Genomic DNA, 20,084 nt, shown 5'->3' on the forward strand with positions numbered 1-20,084 from the left:
GTGGGATGACAAATGTGATTGTTTTACTTGAAAAACCAACAAAACATTTATCTCTTATCCGAATGTTTACATCCGCTCACACCACAAACAAGAAAGCCGAAAATGTCCATTATGCAGAATTGCAGCGGCAACAATATGTCATCGGTGCTCCGGTTTGGGGTCTTTCATGTGGATAAAAAACATTTATAACTCAGATTTTGTCCACATACCGGTACCCGACGTCTTTATTTAACGTATCCCTGTATATTCCGCATCCTTTTTGGGACTTTATAATGTTATTTAACACTTTCTTTCACTCAAATCCGCTTTTTCTCTGCGACAGTACTGTTTGATTCATGGACTGTTTATACTCGACAAGCTTCCAATGTGTCCGCGCACATCCCAGAATGCTATGCTTAATCACGTGTGATCACAAGTCCAATTGCTGAATTGATCTCAGCAGGTCCTTTAATGACAGAAATAAAATGCAGTGGAAAGTTTTGTTTGGGAGTAAGTTAATTTCCATGGCAAAGAAGGACTACGTAATTGTCAGTTGAAAAGGAAAACTAGGACAGTAGCTCAGGCTGCAGCTCATGGTTGTATAATGATGAGCACCACCTCTCGATTGAAAAAAATTTAGTGAAACATTTGCAGCTTGGGGAGCAACAACATGTGGCTTGCAGGCCAGAAATGGTGTCTCATGGGCCAGATGCAGCCCTGATGTAGTGTAAACAACTGTCACCAGGGGGACAAGACTGGTGTGAGGTGTAAAAACTACAATTGACTCTTCTGGAATTCTTGTGGTTCTTTCTGTTCTGTGTGGACTCTCGTGTGACTCTTAAAAGTTAATTTATGGCTAAATTTTTGTTCACATCATTTACAGGCAAAAGGTTTCTGTCCTGTGTGGACTCGTGTGTGTCTGTTTAGATTTCTCTTATCACTAAATCTATGTCCACAGAAGTCACAGACAAAAGGCTTCTGACCTGTATGAACTCTCATGTGACAGCTTAAAGTTGATTTCTGGCTAAATCTTTGTTCACATTGCTCACAGGCAAGATGTTTCTGTCCTGTGTGTACTCTCAAGTGACTGTTTAAATGTGTCTTTTGGCTAAATCTTTGTTCACAGAGACCACAAGCAAAAGGCTTCTGTCCTGTGTGGACTCATGTGTTTGTTAAGATTTGTCTTGTTGCTAAATCTTTGTCCACAGAGCTCACAGGCAAATGGCTGCTGTCCTGTGTGGATACTAGTGTGACTGTTTAAATGTGTCTTTTGGCTAAATCTTTGTCCACAAAGCTCACAGAAAAAAGGCTTCTGTCCCGTGTGGACTCTCAAGTGAATGTTTAAATTTGATATTCTGCTAAACTGTTTTCCACAGTCATCACAATTAAATTGCATTTTCTGGATTCTGATTTGTCTAATATTTATAATCAAATTATCTTTAAAAGTTCTGTTAATTTCCTCTAAAATTCAGTTCCAGCTAAAGCTCCAGCTTTTGCTAAATTGCCATCCTTTGGGGATTAAATCCAAATCTTTCAGTAGAGTAATTGTAGCGGCATTTGAACCATCCTTTTCCAAGATCAATTTTTCTTTGTTAAACTTGCCATCAGATGCAAAACATCTCCGCCAGCTTCAAGCAGTCACCCAGATAGTATCTTTTTGAGCTGCCCAGCCCATGTTCAAAAAAACCTACGGCCTTTGGACACTATGGGAGTCCAAATCCCTGGCCATACTTGTCGAGAGGACTTCGTGCCAGCTGGATCTCCTGAAAACTCTCACCACATCGGTTCTTAGATTCTACACACTGGTGCTGGATGGTTTATATTAATAATTAATAACTAAATCCAATTCATCGACAATAGTTTCTATACCTAGATTTCGCATTTTCTTACACACTTAATTAGGCTTTTTAACATAACATCTAAGCTCATATTTCAGGAGTTCACTCATTGTCAAATGATCTTCATTCAGGGTTTCCCTTACATAGACATAGCCGTGGCGGGCCGCCACGGCTGAAATCCCACCGCCACACCAACAAGATCCCAAGTTGTTCTTTTTTTCTTGCGCTGTTTCCCGAAGAAGCAGCGGGAACTACTATGTTGTCGCTTGTGATCACAGCCGGCAGGCAGCAAGGAGGAGTAGGCAGAGCAAGGTGAAGTTACAGCATAAGTTACTGAGTTTAAAATTAGAAAGGTAGGAGTGGATATAATGCTTTTTGGTTTACAATAGCATTAAGATAAATGAGTGTTGACGATCTTGACAGGTTTTCCTCCCCCCGCCAGGCTAAGCATCACTTATTCATGTAAAATTTATTTATTTTTTCATGTCTGACTTTAACCGCATCTAATACTGTATTACAGCGTGAGCGCAACAGCGACAACTTAAGATCGATGTGTGAGCAGCCTGAGAGGTCGGGTGTTTTCATCTGAACCCTTAAAACCTCCAGCAGGCTATGCTGCACTATTGACGTGTTAGCGCGCAGCGCTAACAACTTAGCGACGTGACAGGTCTCGGAGAAAGCGTAAAAACACGTTGGAAGCTTCTTCTGAAGCGGGAAAATAACACTTCTTCTTAAGCAGAGCACGACGTCGCCTCAGCTCATTCACGGCCAAGCCGGACTGAGCTCGATAACTGACCCAGCACAGCCACTGGGTCGTTGGAGCTGCCCCGTGACTGATGGAATACCAGCGGGTTTCATCAGACTCGTAAAGGTTCTTGTTTTTGCTGGGGACCCCCTGTATTTTACCGCTTCCTCCTGCAGTCTTCCCCTATTAAAATTTAAAATGATTCTGTAAATTCCATGTATCAATAGAAAAAATATCTGCCTCTTCCAGCTGCAGTAAATGTAGTCTCCAAATAATAAATAAGAGGTGCATTCATCTGTGTATCTCCTTTGATCCTCATAAGTGATATTTTCAGCACCAGAAAAGTGAAGCAGATTCCTGACTTTGTTAGTAATTTTATTTATTAGGTGCATCTGACCTGTTCTATTTTTCTCTGAAATGAGATCAAATTAGTGCTTCTGTGGGTTGTTTCCACTCTGCACTAGAAAATTTTACTTTATTTAGAGACGTGTCATAATTTCTCCCCAAGCATCCCCCCGGCTGGCCCCACCGCCACAGCTGGAAAAATTCTTAGGGGAAACACTGTCATTTATAATCATTTGCCCTGTATCATCAGAAATATAGTATTAAATTCATTTTCATAACTTTATTTAATCTCCATGTCAAATAATTATAAAGTGCTGTTTCCCTGGCATACCCAAAAGATCTATTATCCATCATCGATTGAATATTAAAGGTTCAATGATATTGATAATTCATATTGATATGGAATATAAAATCTTACTGAATACCTTCGTGTTTTATCAACAATTTATTAAAAGTAACCACTTACAAAATGCTACAACAAAATATGGCTCACAGATTAGAAATTGTGTCTAATGGGCCAGATGCATCCCTGATGTAAACAACTGCAACCAGGGGGACAAAACTGAAATTTGGGGTGTAAAGCTACAAGGGATCCGTTTGGAATGCTGTCTGTCCTTTGTGGACTCTTGTATGTATGTTTAGATTTTTTTTGTTAGTAAATTGTTTTCCACAGAACGCACAGGCAAAAGGCTTCTGTCCTGTGTGGACTCTCATGTGACTATTTAAATTGGACTTCTGGCTAAATCTTTGTTCGCAGAGCTCACAGGCAAAAGGTTTCTGTCCTGTGTGGACCCTCATGTGAGTGTTTAAAGTTGATTTTTGGCTAAATCTTTGTTCACATAGTTCACATGCAAAAGGTTTCTGTCCTGTGTGGACTTTCATGTGAGTTTTTAAAGCACACTTATCCCTAAATCTTTGTCCACAGAGCTCACATGCAAAAGGTTTCTATCCTGTGTGGACATTCATGTGATGGTTTAAATTTGTCTTTCGGCTAAATCTTTGCCCACATAGCTCACAAGCAAAAGGCTTCTGTCCTGTGTGGACTTTAATATGACTGTTTAAATTTCTTTTCCGGCTAAATCTTTGTCCACAAAGCTCACAGAAAAAAGGTGTCTGTCCTGTATGGACATTCATGTGACTTTTTAAAGCACACTTATCCCTAAATCTTTGTCCACAGAACTCACATGCAAAAGGTTTCTGTCCTGTGTGGACATTCATGTGATTGTTTAAATTTGTCTTTCGGCTAAATCTTCGCCCACATAGCTCACAAGCAAAAGGTTTCTGTCCTGTGTGGACTTTAATATGACTGTTTAAATTTGTTTTCCGGCTAAATCTTTGTCCACAAAGCTCACAGAAAAAAGGTTTCTGTCCTGTGTGGACATTCATGTGACTTTTTAAAGCACACTTATCCCTAAATCTTTGTTCACAGAGCACACAAGCCAAAGGCTTCTGTCCTGTGTGGACTCTCATGTGTCTGTTAAGATTTGTCTTGCTGCTAAATCTTTGTTCACAAAGCTCACAGAAAAACGGCTTCTGTCCCGTGTGGACTCTCAAGTGAATGTTTAAATTTGATATTCTGCTAAACTGTTTTCCACAGTCATCACAATTAAATTTTTGTTCTTTCTGGACTTTCTTGTATGAGTCTAAATTTTTCTTCACTTCAACACATTTCTTATTAACCAAACAGCTTGAAGATTTTGTTGCTGAATGACTTGTCACTTGCACATGTTTTTGGAGAGACTGCTTGTGGAAAAAATTTTCACCACATTCAGGGCAGCTAAAGGATTTGTTGATAGGAGACTCAGAAGACCTGCTCTCATTCCAGTCATTGTCTCCATCTCCAGTTTCAGACCCAGATTCTGACAGCTCAGAGTCTAGATTCACATCATCATCTCCACTAACTTCAGTCTCTGAAGAATCGGATGTCTTTTGATGAGGGTTCAGATCTGGGTTCCTGCTAGTTTCTGCTCCTCCACCACAGTCTGATGGCATCTGGTCAGCTGAGCTACTGGTTGGGACATTTCTGTCTTCTATTTGCTGATGATGAAGCTGAGTGAACAGAGGTTTCTCTGTATCATCCTCACTCTTTATAGAAACAGCGGTGAATGGAAACCTGTCACCATCAGTCTCCTCCAGACTGGTCCAGAGTTCTTCTTGTTCCTCCTTTATGTGGAGATGTTCTGGGTCCTGCTGGTCCACACCAGCACCCTGTTCTTCATGAGTTTCTTCTTTAATCAGAACCACCTGTTGAGCATCTGTAGGAAACACAGAAAAATGTGAAGTGAATTACCTAATCTCTTTATATTTAGACTCATAAAACAAGAAATACCTTTTGAAATGAGCTTTTCTTGGAATCAACGATTACTGAAAATGTGCGGTGGTAGAAAAAGACTTACGAATATAAACAAAAGAAAGAAAGAAAACAATCTTTTATAATTTGCCTCTCAAGATAAAAATCACAAAGTTCTTTACAACAGAAATAATAGTAAATCATTTTTTTAAATATGAAAAAATATCATGAATCCCAGAAAAGGTGGTATTCGTAGAAAGAACTGAATAAGAATAGGATATTGATGAAGGTCACGCAAAACACAGCTTGAACAGGACACTTTTGTGCTTGAACATGGTGCTCATTATGGACAATCCATGACTGGCACAGAAGTCCAATAAGAAAATACCGCTTGGATTCAGATTGGGGGGGAATTCCTCCTAAACACATCTTTCCAGGTCTCACTGTTGTTGCCCATGTGAGCGTTCAAGTCCCCAAAAAGAATGAGGGAGTCACCAGATGAAGCACTCTCCAGCACACCCTCCAGGGACTCCAAAAAGGTTGGGTAGTCTGAACTGTAGTTTGGTGCATAAACACAGACAGCAGTAAGGACCCATTTCCTGACCTGAAGGCACAGGGAAGCTATGCTTTCGTCTCCCAGAGAAAACCCCAACAGGCAGAGAGTCTTGGAGCTAAGAGAAACCCCACCCCAGCCCTCCGCCTTTCACCCTGAGCAACTCCAGCATACCTCTCTCAATGACTTGGGTTCCAGAGCCAATGCTATGTGTCGAGGTGAGCCTGACTATTTCTAAACCTCTTCCACAAGCTCTAGCTCCTTCCCTGCCAGAGAGGTAATGTTACATGTCCCAATAGACAGTTTTTGTGTCTGAGGATCCGACCGCTAAAGCTCCCGCCTTGGTCTGCGACCCCATCCACATTGCACCGGACCCTTTGTGTTCCTCCTGCAGGTGGTGGGGCCCATGTATCCGGTTCGGGTTGGGCCCCGCCAGGCCCCAAGGGCGAAAGCTCGGCCACCGGGTGCTTGCTCATGGGCCCCAACCCCAGGCCTGGCTCCAGGGTGGGACCCCGGTAACCCATCGGGAGTTTTATTAAATCAAAAAGTGGTAAGGCTTCCTTTTACAGTCCCCTAACTACTAAGTACTTACATATTAATTACATAGTAAGTTAACATGTATTATTGGGTAATTAAAGTGCACATTTGTAATAAACTGTAATTATTGTGTAAAGCAGTATTTACTGGGAATGATTATTAAAATAAAAACTAGAATTGAACCTGAGTTACATGGTAATAACGGTTTAAGAACTCAGAAATAATACACTTTAACTTATTATGCAATTACCAAGTAAGTACTTTGTATTTAGGGGACTGTAAAAGGAAGCGTTACGCAAATATTCAAAGACCAATCAGATTGATAATTCATATTTATATGGAAAATAACATCTTATTGATCATTTAATAAGTGTAGTTAAATCAATCACTTGCTACACAATAAACTATGTCATTCAGTTAATCCACATACACATTGTTCCTTTAATTTAATTTTTTTTACACCATCTGACATCAATTGTGTGGGTCTATTGTCCTGTGTGAGTGTTTCCAACGATGTCATAAACTCCCCCAGATGACCTCACTGCCATCTACTTTTCTCCTGTTGTGCTTTTCTGGTGTCCTGCCTTCCTGCTTTGCGATGGTTCCAGCATGCTTCTCGTCCAGTGTTCTTGCCTGTGAATATAGCTATGTTTGGATTACAATAGGCTGAAAGGAACGTATTTCATTGTGAAGTGTTTGGATAACCTCACTCTTTCATCTGCATCTCTTGTTTCCCTTGGATATAACACCATCTTCTACGCCATCATGGCCGATCTACTTTTGCCAAAGACTTGTGGCCTTTTGCCCGTGACCCCAATTACTTGGAAGGAGGGGTTATGTAGCGTAGGACAGGCCTTAAGGTCATGTGTCACCAGACATGGAAGTGTTTAACAAAGGTTCCATCTGCCTGGGTTGTGGTGTACTTGTCCAAACCAAAACATTCTCCTGTTTATAACCTTCTTAGCACACCATCTGGATACATGTCAGAACAACCTCTCATGTTGACACGTAGCTGCAAACCCAAGGTCTCCTCACAATACCAAACTCTTCAACTCCTAACTTTGATAAAATTATTCATACCGTTAATCCTCTAATACAGGCCCGGGTCTGTATTTGACTCAAGCTCATCAAGCTCCAGGCCTTTATTGGAAGGAGGACCAGAATTAGAGGCAGGCCTCAATTTCTATTTGAGCAAAATGAACTAATGGTTCGTTGGAGTTTTTGACAATTAAAATTGCGCCCACATTTTCAAAGTTAATCACATTTCTTTTAACAACGGTAGTTTCTGCTTCAGCCCTCTCTCCCTCCCCCTGCGCAGCGGCCGCAAACTCACTAATGCGCCTGCAGCCTCTCAGTGTTCCTGCTGCTCTAAACATTAAAATAATTATTTCATTTTCTGTTCCTCACTTCTGATTACCTTGTTGCAACCACCAGGTAAAAAAAACTAACTTGTTTTTATTTGACTATTTTTCTGTCCTACCTGTTTATTATCTTCCTGCATCTCCTCTCAATCCTAAAGAAAAACTGCTACCTGCCTTCATATATATTCACCTTATGAGTTACCTTTGAACTGCAGTTCTAAAAGATCTACCGACCGCAGAAACAGCGGAGTGCACGCTGCTTATCGGCCACATCAGTTAGGTGCTTCATCGAGAACAAAACAGGTGATGCGCCCTGATCCACAGCAGCGAAACGCATCAGGCACAAATAAAATAAAAGACAGAAAACATAAAAGGAAATGAGCCGACATGAACGATCGCGTGTTAAATTAGTTTTTGAGGTGGCGACACCTGATTTGATAATGTTACTGTGGCCGTGCTCAGGACGCAGATGTCTGGAGCGCGTCAACAATCAGAGCTTTGCATGCGCAAGCTGGTTAAGGTTAGGATGGGGGTGAGGGGAAGGTTAAATTGCAAGAGGGTAAAGGTCACAATTTGGTTAAATGTCCATTTTACGGCGGGTGTCAGTACCGATGCTCTGGCACAGCGCGTTGCCTCTCGACGTGCAGAAGCTTGTCACCTGCTGACAGCAGGCTGCTGTCTTTTCCGTGGACTGCATCTTGCTGGTCATTATCACGTGACAGTGACTAGTCGATGACAGGCACAAAAAGTCACTATAGAGCGGTGAAGTCGACTAGTGACTAGTTCTTACAACCCCTGCTACTGCTCCCCAGAGTGTTCTGCAGCATAATCAGCACGTTCTCTTTGAACTTGTTATCAAATTTTTACCTCCTCTTCGTCTCCGCACGGTTAAAGTTACCCTCGCGGTCTATCACTGGCAAATCAAAAGTGAGACGGATGACACAACCGCCCCCCGTACTTGCTTGTTACCACATTCCACCCAGCCACAATAAAAATCCGGCCATTATTCACCTCCGCCGACTCCGACACCGGCCAAAATATGATACCCGACAGTTAATTAAATACAGGCTAATATTAGAGGATTTACGGTATTTGGTCTCAGAAATTATTTCCTAACTTTACAAGGCATTTACAATTATATTCCGTTTTATCTACCATGAATGTTTATCTAAGGTGACTTCAATAATGTCTTGACTGCTTTAAAGTAATGATTAAATCAACATAATTGTTTATTCTTATTTCAGATCTTAAGTACAACAAATGAGTCTACCTGATGAATTTAATCATGATTTATTACCAGTATATTCACACATGAATATTGATATATTAACAAAAGAATGTTTAACATTTTTAATTCACAATAAGTTAAATAACCTAAGTTTCTTGGAAATGAGATGACATCTGAGGATCTTTGGTAACCTTACAAAATGCTACAACAAAATATGGCTCACAGATTAGAAATTATGTCTAATGGGCCAGATGCATCCCTGATTTAGAGTAAACAACTGCAACCAGGGGGGCAAAACTGAAATTTGGGGTGTAAAGCTACAAGGGATTCATTTGGAATGCTGTCTGTCCTTTGTGGACTCTTGTATGTTTGTTTAGATTTTTTTTGTTGGTAAATTTTTTTCCACAGAACGCACAGGCAAAAGATTGCTGTCCTGTGTGGACTCTCATGTGACTATTTAAATTGGACTTATGGCTAAATCTTTGTTCACAGAGCTCACAGGCAAAAGGTTTCTGTCCTGTGTGGACCCTCATGTGAGTGTTTAAAGTTGATTTTTGGCTAAATCTTTGTACACAGAGCTCACAGGCAAAAGGTTTATGTCCTGTGTGGACTCTCATGTGACAGTTTAAATGTGTCTTTTGGCTAAATCTTTGTCCACAGAGTTCACAGGCAAAAGGCTTCTGTCCTGTGTGGACTCTCATGTGTCTGGCAAGATTTCTCTTGTGCTTAACTCTTTGTCCACAGACCTCACAGGAAAGAGGCTTCTGTCCTGTGTGGACACTCAAGTGAACCTTTAAATGTGATATTCTGCTATAACATTTTCCACAGTGATCACAACTAAATTTTTGGTCTTTCTGGACTTTTCTTTGTGAGTCTACATATTTCTCAAGTCTAAAACATTTTTTATTAACCAAACAGCCTGAAGACCTGTTTGCTGAATGAATTGTCCCTTGCACATGTTTCTGGAGAGACTGCTTGTGGAAAAACTGTTCACCACACCCAGGGCAGCTAAAGGTCTTGTTGACATTCTTAACATCTGACTCAGAAGATCTGCTTTCATTCCAGTCATTGTCTATGTCTCCAATTTCAAAAACACAGTCTGACAGCTCACAGCATTTATTCACATCATCAGCCTCTTTATCATCTTCACTAACTTTAGTCTCTGAAGAACCAGATGTCTTTTCATGAGGGTTCAAATCTGGGTTCTTGCTAGTTTCTGCTCCACCACCAGTATCTGCTGTCATCTGGTCAGCTGAGCTGCTGGTTGGAACATCTCGGTCTTCTATTTGCTGCTGATGAAGCTGCAAGAACAGATGTTTCTCTTCATCATCCTCACTCTTTATAGAAACAGCAGTGAATGGAAACCTGGCAGCATCAGTCTCCTTCAAATGGAGATGCTCTCTCTCAAATCTGGTCCAGATTTCCTCCTGTTCCTCCTCTATGTCAAGGTGTTCCGGGTCCTGCTGGTCCACACTATCATCTTGTTCTTTAGAAGCCTCTGTAACCAGCACCACTTGTTCAACATCTGTAGGAAAAACAGAATCACATGAAGTTAATTACCTTATCACTATATATTTAGACTCAGAAAACATGAAATACATTTTGAAATGAGTTTTTCTTGAGATAAACAAATATTTTAAAATGTATACTTATTAGTTCCAGGCCAAGAGAACACCATTTTACTCTGAGATATGGTTATGTTCTTGACAAAGATACATAACTGTTCATCAAAGGTAGAAATAGACTTAGTTTTCCCCTACATAGGCACTGCTCCACGCCTAAAATTCTAGCGCCACTGCTATGACATCAACCCAATAAGAAGGAAGTTAGAAAACATCCATTGCCTAACCTCAACGAGACAGTCTAAAAGAGACTGCAAAGCATGATTGTGGCCCCTCTCAAAAGGCACGTATACCTGGGAACCATATGGATAGGAGTGAAAATGACACCCATGTTTCGTAAAAAAACAAACCAAGAGGTAGCAGATACAGAGAAAACAACAATGGGCCCAACACGGAATCCTGAGGATCCCCCCAGGAGAATGAGGCATTAGAGGAAGAGAAATCCCCCAATGAGACACTGAAGGGTCTGTCAGCCAGGTACAACACAAACCAATCCAGCGCGACCCTTCTAACACCCACAAAGTGTTCCATCCTTGAAATCAGGAGAGAATGATCCACAGTATGGAATACAGTCGATAGATCCAAAATACTAAAATAACAAAGTGCCCCAATCAATTGCCAATAAAATGTCATTAAAATCCCAGAGCATTGCCAATTCTATACTGTCGACTGGCTTAAAAGGAACCCAGGTTACAAAACTTTGTGGTTTATTAAAGATAAATGTTAGTATCAGTTATATTAAAGTGGTGTAAAAACCTTCGTAATGTCTTCATTTTTATAAAATTTGTAAAAATAGTTTAACTCGTAGGTCGCCATTGTTGTTAGCGTCGCAATGCACCCTGGGTAGTGACGTCATAGGGTTGTACCTCAGTTGCACCAGCCGGCTTTGGGACCCTGTAGTGACTGTTCAGCAACATCAACATGTTATCTGTTCAGCCTTTTCAATTTGAACCAGAGTGAAACATTAATGAGGACATCACTGACAACGTTTCACAAAACGAGCATCAAAATAAAGAGCAAGGGCGGGATGAAGCTAGCGCAGGAGAAAACTGGTGGTGTGTGTGCGGCAAATACGTCTCCTTGGTAACTGAGAGGGAGAGTTTTTGTTGTCAAGAGCTCACATTTTTGTCAGCAGAAATTAACGGTAAGCTATTGTGTGATCAAACTTATTCAATGATGAATGATTTAGGAGAATTTTAGCATCCAGAGCTGTTGTGTGCTTTATAGATGATTAGGATATTCAGTGAAACGGCTTAAGTCATTTTTGCAGATATTATATATCTGGAGAACACTGTATTGCTACAGTTACTGCTTGTTTTACTAACGGGAGAGGTGAATGTTCAGCTTCATCCGTGACGAGTGGTGTGTCCGATGGTTCGCTGAACGTGACAGAAGCGGCAGATGCGGGAGTGGATTGTAGGCTCAGGAGAGCGTCCAGTGTCTCGTCTCTCCGAGGACGTGTAAATCAAAATTCAAATTCAATTTTTATTTATCACATACACATTCATACACAGTACGAAATGCAGTGAAATGCCTTACACAACTGCTCGTGACCTAAGAGTTGAAAATAAAAAAAAAACTGTACACCACGAATTAAAATAAAGGGTAAATTTAACTGGGAAAGAGTAAGGTAAAATATATCTGAATTAAAGTTGAATGATAGAATAGCTTTACAACAAATTACACAATACAATACTGTTGGGGTTATTAGGTCAACGAATAATTTGTAAGCTTTTACTTACTTTTTGGATTCTTCAATAAATTCGTAAATATGGAAATATTTATTGATTTATTAATTAATTTGGATATCAAAGATATCTATGGGGCACCATCCCTTTAATAGGGAAATATTAATGAATCCAAAACCTCTGGTTAGTCTGTCTGAAGTTCGTACAATCCATTTAGGAGCAAAGATTTTCAGCCAATACAAAAAGTCGCTTGACACAAAACTGAAATTTTACAACATTTATTAACCAACCTATTTTATCAAACAAACAACTACAATAATGAATAATAATAATGTGATGTAACAATCTGATATGGGTAATAAAAATGGTGTTCAAGGTGTGTGTGTGTGTGTGTGTGTGTGTGTGTGTGTGTGTGTGTGTGTGTGTGTGTGTGTGTGTGTGTGTGTGTGTGTGTGTTGAGATGATGTCCAAAATGTCTGACTCCCTTTTGTCTAACCACTTGTGGAATGCGGGGGAGTGTGTGTGTGTGTGTGTGTGTGTGTGTGTGTGTGTGTGTGTGTGTGTGTGTGTGTGTGTGTGTGTGTGTGTGTGTGTGTGTGTGTGGAGACTTTCTCTCTGTAGACACAAAGATCTAGCTCTCACAGTGATCTTAGCATTTCAGTAATGTGGCACGTTTCATGCATAGTGACTTAAAAATACCAACTTCCTTCACAAAACTCAGAAAAACAATAAATCAAGAGACACACAAAAGGTCACTCCCAGGCAATATCTAATGATCTGTTTTATGCTGTGGCCACAGCTTAAAAACTTAGATATTAATAAAAGAAACGTCTTTACTTCACGGTGATCCGGATGGCGTTTTTGGTCCGGAGATAAGAGGAAAACACGATATCACTTTGAAGCAATGCGCGGTTTATTGCTTGTTCAGACTAAGAGAAGTCGGGAGATAAAGAGAATAATAAAACTTGCAGGAGCAAACCAGCTGAGCGAAGCAAAGGCGTCCCCTTGTCATCCGCGCTGATTTGATGGCTTTTCCGCTGCTTTCCACCCAGGCCTCGTGACTTCAGCCGTTAGCCCTGTGCACATGCTGTCCGGAGCAATAGCAGAACGAGTGCGTCTTTACGGCCAGTGGAACTCTGGACAAAAGACAAGATAAGTTTCTTTTCGCCTCCTTTCATAGCTTCAGCAGCTGTCTCCGTGTGGTTCGGCGCATGCGCAGGACGTGTTCTGGGTTCCGCCGTGACGTCATCACATTGCTTCCGGGCGCAAAGACCCATGGGAAATGAAGTCTCTCTTGGCGCTGGAACTTATTATCTGCTTTTTCAGAACGCAGATGGCACAGTCTTTTGATAAAATGCTGCGTAGCAATTTCCTCATGAGGGTAGACCCTCAACAATACAAATTAGAATAAAACGTAAATTTAGCTGGGAAGGAATAAGATAAAAAATATATAAGTTGAAGTTGAGAATAAAGTAACTGTACAACAAAATACACAGTATGTAAATGTATAAGAATGTATGAAGAAATAAAAATATCTATACAAATCAGTGGCTGAACAAGTAATAAATGGAAATGAAAAAAAAAATATTTATATATAATGTCCAGAGTTGTGCAAACCACATTTTAGTGACTTTGTAGTGCAACTGTGCTTAAGCAAAGTCCAGACTGTTCGGTGTGTGTGAGAACCATATGTGTGTGCACTTACTATGTGGTGGCTGGGACGTAATTTTGGGGGGGGACGGGTGGGACATGCCCCCCCCACTTTTTCAAAAGGCAGTTTTGGTCCCCTGCACTTTTTTCCGTCCAAAAACAATGTTACGCTCCATTAAATGGATTTGGTTGTGCACTAGGACCGAAACGGAAACCGGTTTCCTATTAGACCCGCCCAAAAGCTAATCTATTGGCTCTGCTGATACTTGCTAACGTATTATTGGCTGTTGCTGCTGTCACTCAAGTTGGAAACAGTCAGAACGTGCTCACGTTGTTTTGCTAGTTTGGAGCCGCTAGGGAACACCGGTACTGAGTCACATCGTCAACTAGACGCTGTGTAATATCAGAGCTCAGCTCAGCTTCCATTACATAACATTTGAATAAGTGTTCATTTGTGAGTCTTTGGTAGTTAGGCACAGCCAGGAGGCAGCATGTCAAGAAAACGAAAAGTGGATATAAGAGACTTCTTTCAAAGTCAAAACGTAAGTTGGACATGTGACACCCCTGCATTAAGCTCAGACTCACCTCCTCCTTCACACACATACTCAAAACTAACTTTTACAAACTCATCTCCTCCACATAACTGACTCCTCAGACACAATTTATTCGTATTATTATAATTATTATTATTTATTATTATTATTACTATTATCATGATTATTATTACTAGTAGTAGTAGAAGTGTAACTTCAAAACCTTTATCATTTAACTTTATTGTAAACTTATCTATTGCAATGTATATGTTCACATTAAAAAGCTCTGAAAAATGAACAGTATCATCATCGTCAACAGATTTTTTTAAGCTTAATGTCAAAGATGTACACTTTTCATTAGATTTATCTTATTTTTTCCATTTATTTTTTGTGTGTTGAAATGCAACAACTGTTTAAACACTTTTAAGGGAAAAAACATATTTAATATGTTTTTATACACTCAAATGTTGGGGTGATGATCATGTGTAAAACATTAGTTCAGCATGTCCTCTAACACAGCAAATGAACAAACGGCCAGATCTCAGGAGGGACCATTTATGTATAAATAATTTTTATACTTTTGACTAGGCCTGGGAATGTAACAAATTTTGCTGGACGATATTTTGTCCAACAAATTGTTGATGATAAATGATATTGTCAACATTATCTAGACCAAAATAACCACTAATATAATGTTAATATATCATAATAATGCAAGTACACCCTTTAAAATGCAACAAATAAACCTTCATTTAACATTGAAATGTCCAGAACCAGAACTTCTAAATGAATAAAAATAACAAACAGGAATCTCACTCCCTGTTAGAAAATGTTGCACCAAAAACAATAAAAAAGACCCAAAACAATAAATACAATGGCCTATCCATTGTCAACAGCCAAAACTGCACTTCAATAATGATAATAAATAAAAATAATAATAGAGTTGTACATTTTTTAACTTTGATATGTATATATATATATAGATATAGATATAGAGGATGGAAAAATTATTGAGATGGGCACGTGACGTGTCAAGGGGTCTTTACATAACACCCCCCACCCCAAATCCGCACAAGCCTGCTGTGTCCCCCCCACTTCTGAAATCAAAATTTCGTCCCTGTGTGGTGGTGTGGTTTAAAGATCGTATCGCCTGCGGGAAGAAACTCCTCCTCAGCCTCTCTGTGTTGGCCTTCAGGGAGCAGAATTGCTTCCCTGACCTCAACAGAGAGAACAGTCTGTTATTTGGATGGCTGAGGTCCTTCACGATCTTCCTGGCCTTGGTCCAGCACCGCCTGCTGTAGGTCGAGTGCAGGTCAGGGAGCTCGGAGTGGATGGTGCGCTCAGCTGATCGAATAACCCTCTGTAGAGCTTGTCTGTCCTGCATGGTGCTGTTCCCGAACCAGGTTATGATGTTCCCCGTCAGGATGCTCTCTATGGTGCATGAGTAGAAGTTCCTGAGCACCCTGGGGGGCAGTCGGAAGTCTCTCAAGCGTCTGAGGTAGTAGAGATGCTGCCGGGCCTTTTTCACCACGGTGTTGATGTGACAGGACCATGACAGGTCCTGCGTGATGTGAACACCGAGGTATTTGAAGCTGCTCACTCTCTCCACTGGGCACTCGTTGATGACGGGGATCTGGTAGTTCCTCTCCTGCTTTGTACTGAAGTCCACTATCAACTCCTTCGTTTTACTGACGTTTAGAAGGAGGTTGTTCCTCTTGCACCAGGTCTCCAGATTCCTGACCACCTTTAAGTAGGCCGCCTCGTTGTTGTCAGAGATCAGGCCCACCACGACGGTATCGTCAGCAAACTTAATGATGGTGGTGGAGCTGGTACTGGCCACACAGTCGTATGTGTACAAAGAGTACAGCAGGGGGCTTAGAACACACCCCTGGGGGGCTCCAGTGCTGAGAGTGGTGGGGGCTGAGACATGTCCGCCCATCCTTACTGCCTGTGGTCTGCCAGTTAAGAAGTTGGAGATCCACTGGCACACAGATGAGCTCAGTCCTAGGTGCTCCAGTTTGGTGGTGAGTGTGGAGGGAATTATGGTATTAACGCAGAGCTGTAGTCGATGAAGAGCATTTTAACATAATTCCCCCTTCTAGTGTCCAAGTGAGTGAGTGATGTGTGGAGGAGATGACAGATGGCATCGTCTGTAGAACGATTTGGACGGTAAGCCAACTGTAGTGGGTCCAGTGTGTCTGGTAGTGAAGAAATGATGAAGTCTCTGACCAGGCGTTTGAAGCACTTCATCACTACTGAGGTGAGGGCTACGGGGTGATAGTCATTGAGAGAAGCAGGGTGGGGTTTCTTCGGGACAGGAACAATGATGGGACTCCTTGAAGCATGTGGGGATCACCGACTGAGATAAAGAGATGTTGAATATCTCAGTGAACACAGGAGCTAGCTGGTATGCGCAGTCTCTGAGGATACGACCTGGGATGCCGTCTGGTCCTGCTGCTTTCCTGGTTTAGGCTCCTTGCGTGGGAAAATGGTTGGTAAAGCATTTAGTTTCTGCCTTCTCTTAAACCCAGCTGCTCCTGTGAGCTATTCAAGTAGTTGTGGTTGACTATTAGCCTCAAACGCATCAGGAGAAAAATGTTGGGAACACAGCCGCGGATCTAAAACATAAATGTCTAATACCACTAAAATGAAAATAACTAAATAAATAAGAGATTAGTAGCTTCCTCTGTTCAGCTTCACCAGCCACGAGATGCAACCCGGGGACTGCAGGTAGATGTCTGAGGTGTGCCGTAGCTCTGACAAGAGATGTGGCGTCTGTAATCACTTGCAGCGCTGTAGAGGGGCTTTTGACGGAGATGGTTTCAAAAAGGTTTCTTCCCTGATTTGGCCAAATCGGGAGTCAGCTGGAAACTGAATTACTCGGGACGTAATTCCTGTTTTATTAAACTCATCGTTTATAAATCCTGGCAAATTTGGCAAATCAGAATTTGACATGTTTGAGGGCTCTACCAAACATTGTTCAGAAGCCACACCTCCCTTCAGATACCAAGATGGTATGGCTTCTTGCAGGAGCAAGAAATGGTGCAGAGTCTTGTTATAGATTTCGGAGGCCATACAGAAGGTGCGTTTGTGCCTGCGAATGTCTCCTGGTCAATTTGTAGCTGAAAATTGACCTTTTGGTATATTACAATATTGTCGACATTACAGAGACCAAAATAACCACTTATGCAATGTTAATATATCATAACGCAAGTACACCCTTTAAAATGCAACTATTAAACCTTTATTTAACATTAGAATGTCCAGAACCAGAACATCTACATAAATAAAACAAACAAAAACAAATAAATAAAAAAGAACTTTCAACCCTTTAAGAAATTGGGAGTTAATATAGTTGCTTTCAAGCTTAATATATTACCTCTACTTATGACCAATAAGCTGTGATATTCTATATAAATATAGGATATCAACCTTATTAGTCTTTGAATGTTTAATCAGAAGATTCTAGGATTATTCATGCTTTCGCTCTTTTTAAACCCAGAAACAGTTTTGTTTACCTGTTTTGTAGCTACAGTTTCGCCGACGGCTGCCGGCTTCTTCAGGCTGACGCTGATGACCGGAGTGGCCGGGCCGAGATGTAAGCCTTTGCAAGAGGATTCAGGTAGATGGGAGCAGTACCATCTCTGACTTTGTATGCTAGTGTTAGCAATTTGAATTTGATGCATGCTGCTAGCGGTAGCCAGTGGAGCTCAATGAACAGAGGGGTGACGTGTGCTCTTTTTGGCTGATTGAAGACCGCTGCTGCTCTCTGGACCATTTGAAGACGTCTCACAGTACAGGCTGGAAGACCAGTGAGAAGGGCGTTGCAGTAATTGAGGCGGGAGATGACAGTAGATTGCACCAGGAGCTGGGTGGCATGTTGTGTTAGGTATGGTCTGATCTTTCGTATGTTATACAGCGCAAAGCGGCATGAACAAGCAACAGAGGCAACATGATCTTTAAAGGTTAGATGTTCATCAATCACAACACCCAGATTTCGAACTGTCCATGAAGGAGCCAGAGATAGGAAGTCATTTTGGATTGAGATATTGTGCTGTATGGATGGTTTAGCTGGGATGACAAGTAGTTCAGTTTTAGAGAGGTTGAATTGGAGATGGTGGGATTTCATCCATTTTGATATGTCAGAGAGACAGTTTGATATTCGTGCAGAGACAGTGTGGTCATCCGGTGGAAATGACAGATAGAGCTGGGAGTCCTCTGCATAGCAGTGGTAGGAGAAGCCATGTGATTGAATGATCTCACCCAGTGAGGTGGTGTATATGGCAAAGAGAAGAGGTCCTAGTACAGAGCCCTGGGGGACTCCTATGGAGAGATGGTGCATGGTAGAGGACAGTCCAAGCCAAGATACACTCAATGATCATCCCGTGAGGTACGATTCAAACCAGGCATGTGCTTTCTCCGTGATGCCCATGCTAGAGGGTGTGGACAAAAGGAAGCCATTGTTGATAGTGTCAAATGCTGCCGATAAGTCGAGCAGGATACGCTCTGAAGATTTGGCAGTCGCTCTAGCTTCTTTTAAGGATTCAGTCACTGCTAACAGAGCAGTTTCAGTGGAGTGGCCCTTTTTGAACCCAGACTGGTAAGGGTCAAGCAGACAGTTTTGTGAGAGGTATTCTGTGGTCTGCTTGAAAGCCACCCTTTCAATGATTTTGGACAGAAAAGGGAGGAGAGATAGGTCATTAGTTCTCCACATGCTTTGGAGGAAGAGATGTTTTCTTTAGCAGCGGTTTAACCAGTGGCGGCTGGTGAAAAATATTTTTGGTGGGGCTGTGCTATTTTTTTTAAACAAACTTGTGCTTTCTGAGCTTTGTGCACAACTCCACTATTTCCTGAATTAAGCACAGCTCTTTTATTTCCATTCTTACATCATTGGACAAACTGATCCAGGTGTCTGACTATTGGCACGCTGCCTTGCGGACCAAGGTTGAAAAATACTGCATTAAATTGCACATAAAATAACAAGACCATAAATGGTAAATAGGCAATGCAAGAGGCAAATAACAAAAACATTTTTTTTTATTTCAACATTTGAGTGAACACAAAAAATTATGAGCACGTCACTGTTACAGTAATGGTAGTTGTAAATGCTGTTAAAATGTTCTGTGTAGATTTAATGATGTAGGTGACTGATTTTAATAAGCTACATAATTTCATGAATATATATTTGTGTTGAAATGTTTTTATTTTAAATGTACATGTGTAAAGTGTAAGAGCTAGTGTCTCGTGAGAATACCCTTAACGAACGTGCACGAGACCTTTTCATGGACTGTGAGGGAGCAGATGTCTCTCATGAAGCGATTTAAGCCAAAGGTTTACTAAAGGAAAGGGCAACACAAGGACTCAAGGACCTCTTTTCAGGACAAGCAGCCAACGAGGTATTTGTCATTTGAGAAATGTTTTATTCGTGTTTGGACTTAATATGTGTACTGTAAAGTTGCTAATTGGTCTGTATTGTTCACTCGTGATCAGTTCTCACGGCGTATTGGTGTAACGGTGAAGCCAAGGAGCCCAAGTAATAAACGCCTGTTTCAAAGAACCGACCTGCGTCTGTGATGTCGTGAAGAGAGCTACAGTAGTAAACACTACTTAGACAAAATGCCAGAAATTTACACTGTTAAATATTTATGGAGTGTTGTGCTAAGGTCAACTTTATACAAAGATCAAGTGGATGCATGTGTGTGTGTGTGTGATACC

General features: G+C 41.1%; 1 protein-coding gene across 5 annotated transcripts in view; it reads right to left on the minus strand.

The window, feature by feature from the left end:
- Positions 1-20,084, minus strand: part of LOC107397303 (zinc finger protein 260) — a 67,110-nt gene that overhangs the window by 33,917 nt on the left and 13,109 nt on the right. The window contains exons 3-4 of one of the 5 annotated variants that reach the window (XM_070548226.1): positions 10,031-10,401; positions 4,995-5,162 (exon numbers count right to left, since the gene is read on the minus strand). The exons of 2 other annotated variants lie outside the window; for them this stretch is intronic. In XM_070548226.1, coding sequence (XP_070404327.1) covers positions 5,142-5,162; positions 10,031-10,401 — 392 coding nt within the window. In that variant the 3' untranslated portion in view covers positions 4,995-5,141. Of the gene's footprint in view, positions 1-3,339; positions 5,163-8,922; positions 10,402-20,084 lie in introns of those variants that run through there. 2 more of the 5 variants (XM_070548222.1, XM_070548223.1) reach the window with 2 other exon arrangements.

The sequence above is a fragment of the Nothobranchius furzeri genome, chromosome 2, assembly GCF_043380555.1.
Source record: "Nothobranchius furzeri strain GRZ-AD chromosome 2, NfurGRZ-RIMD1, whole genome shotgun sequence".
Lineage (NCBI taxonomy): Eukaryota > Metazoa > Chordata > Actinopteri > Cyprinodontiformes > Nothobranchiidae > Nothobranchius > Nothobranchius furzeri.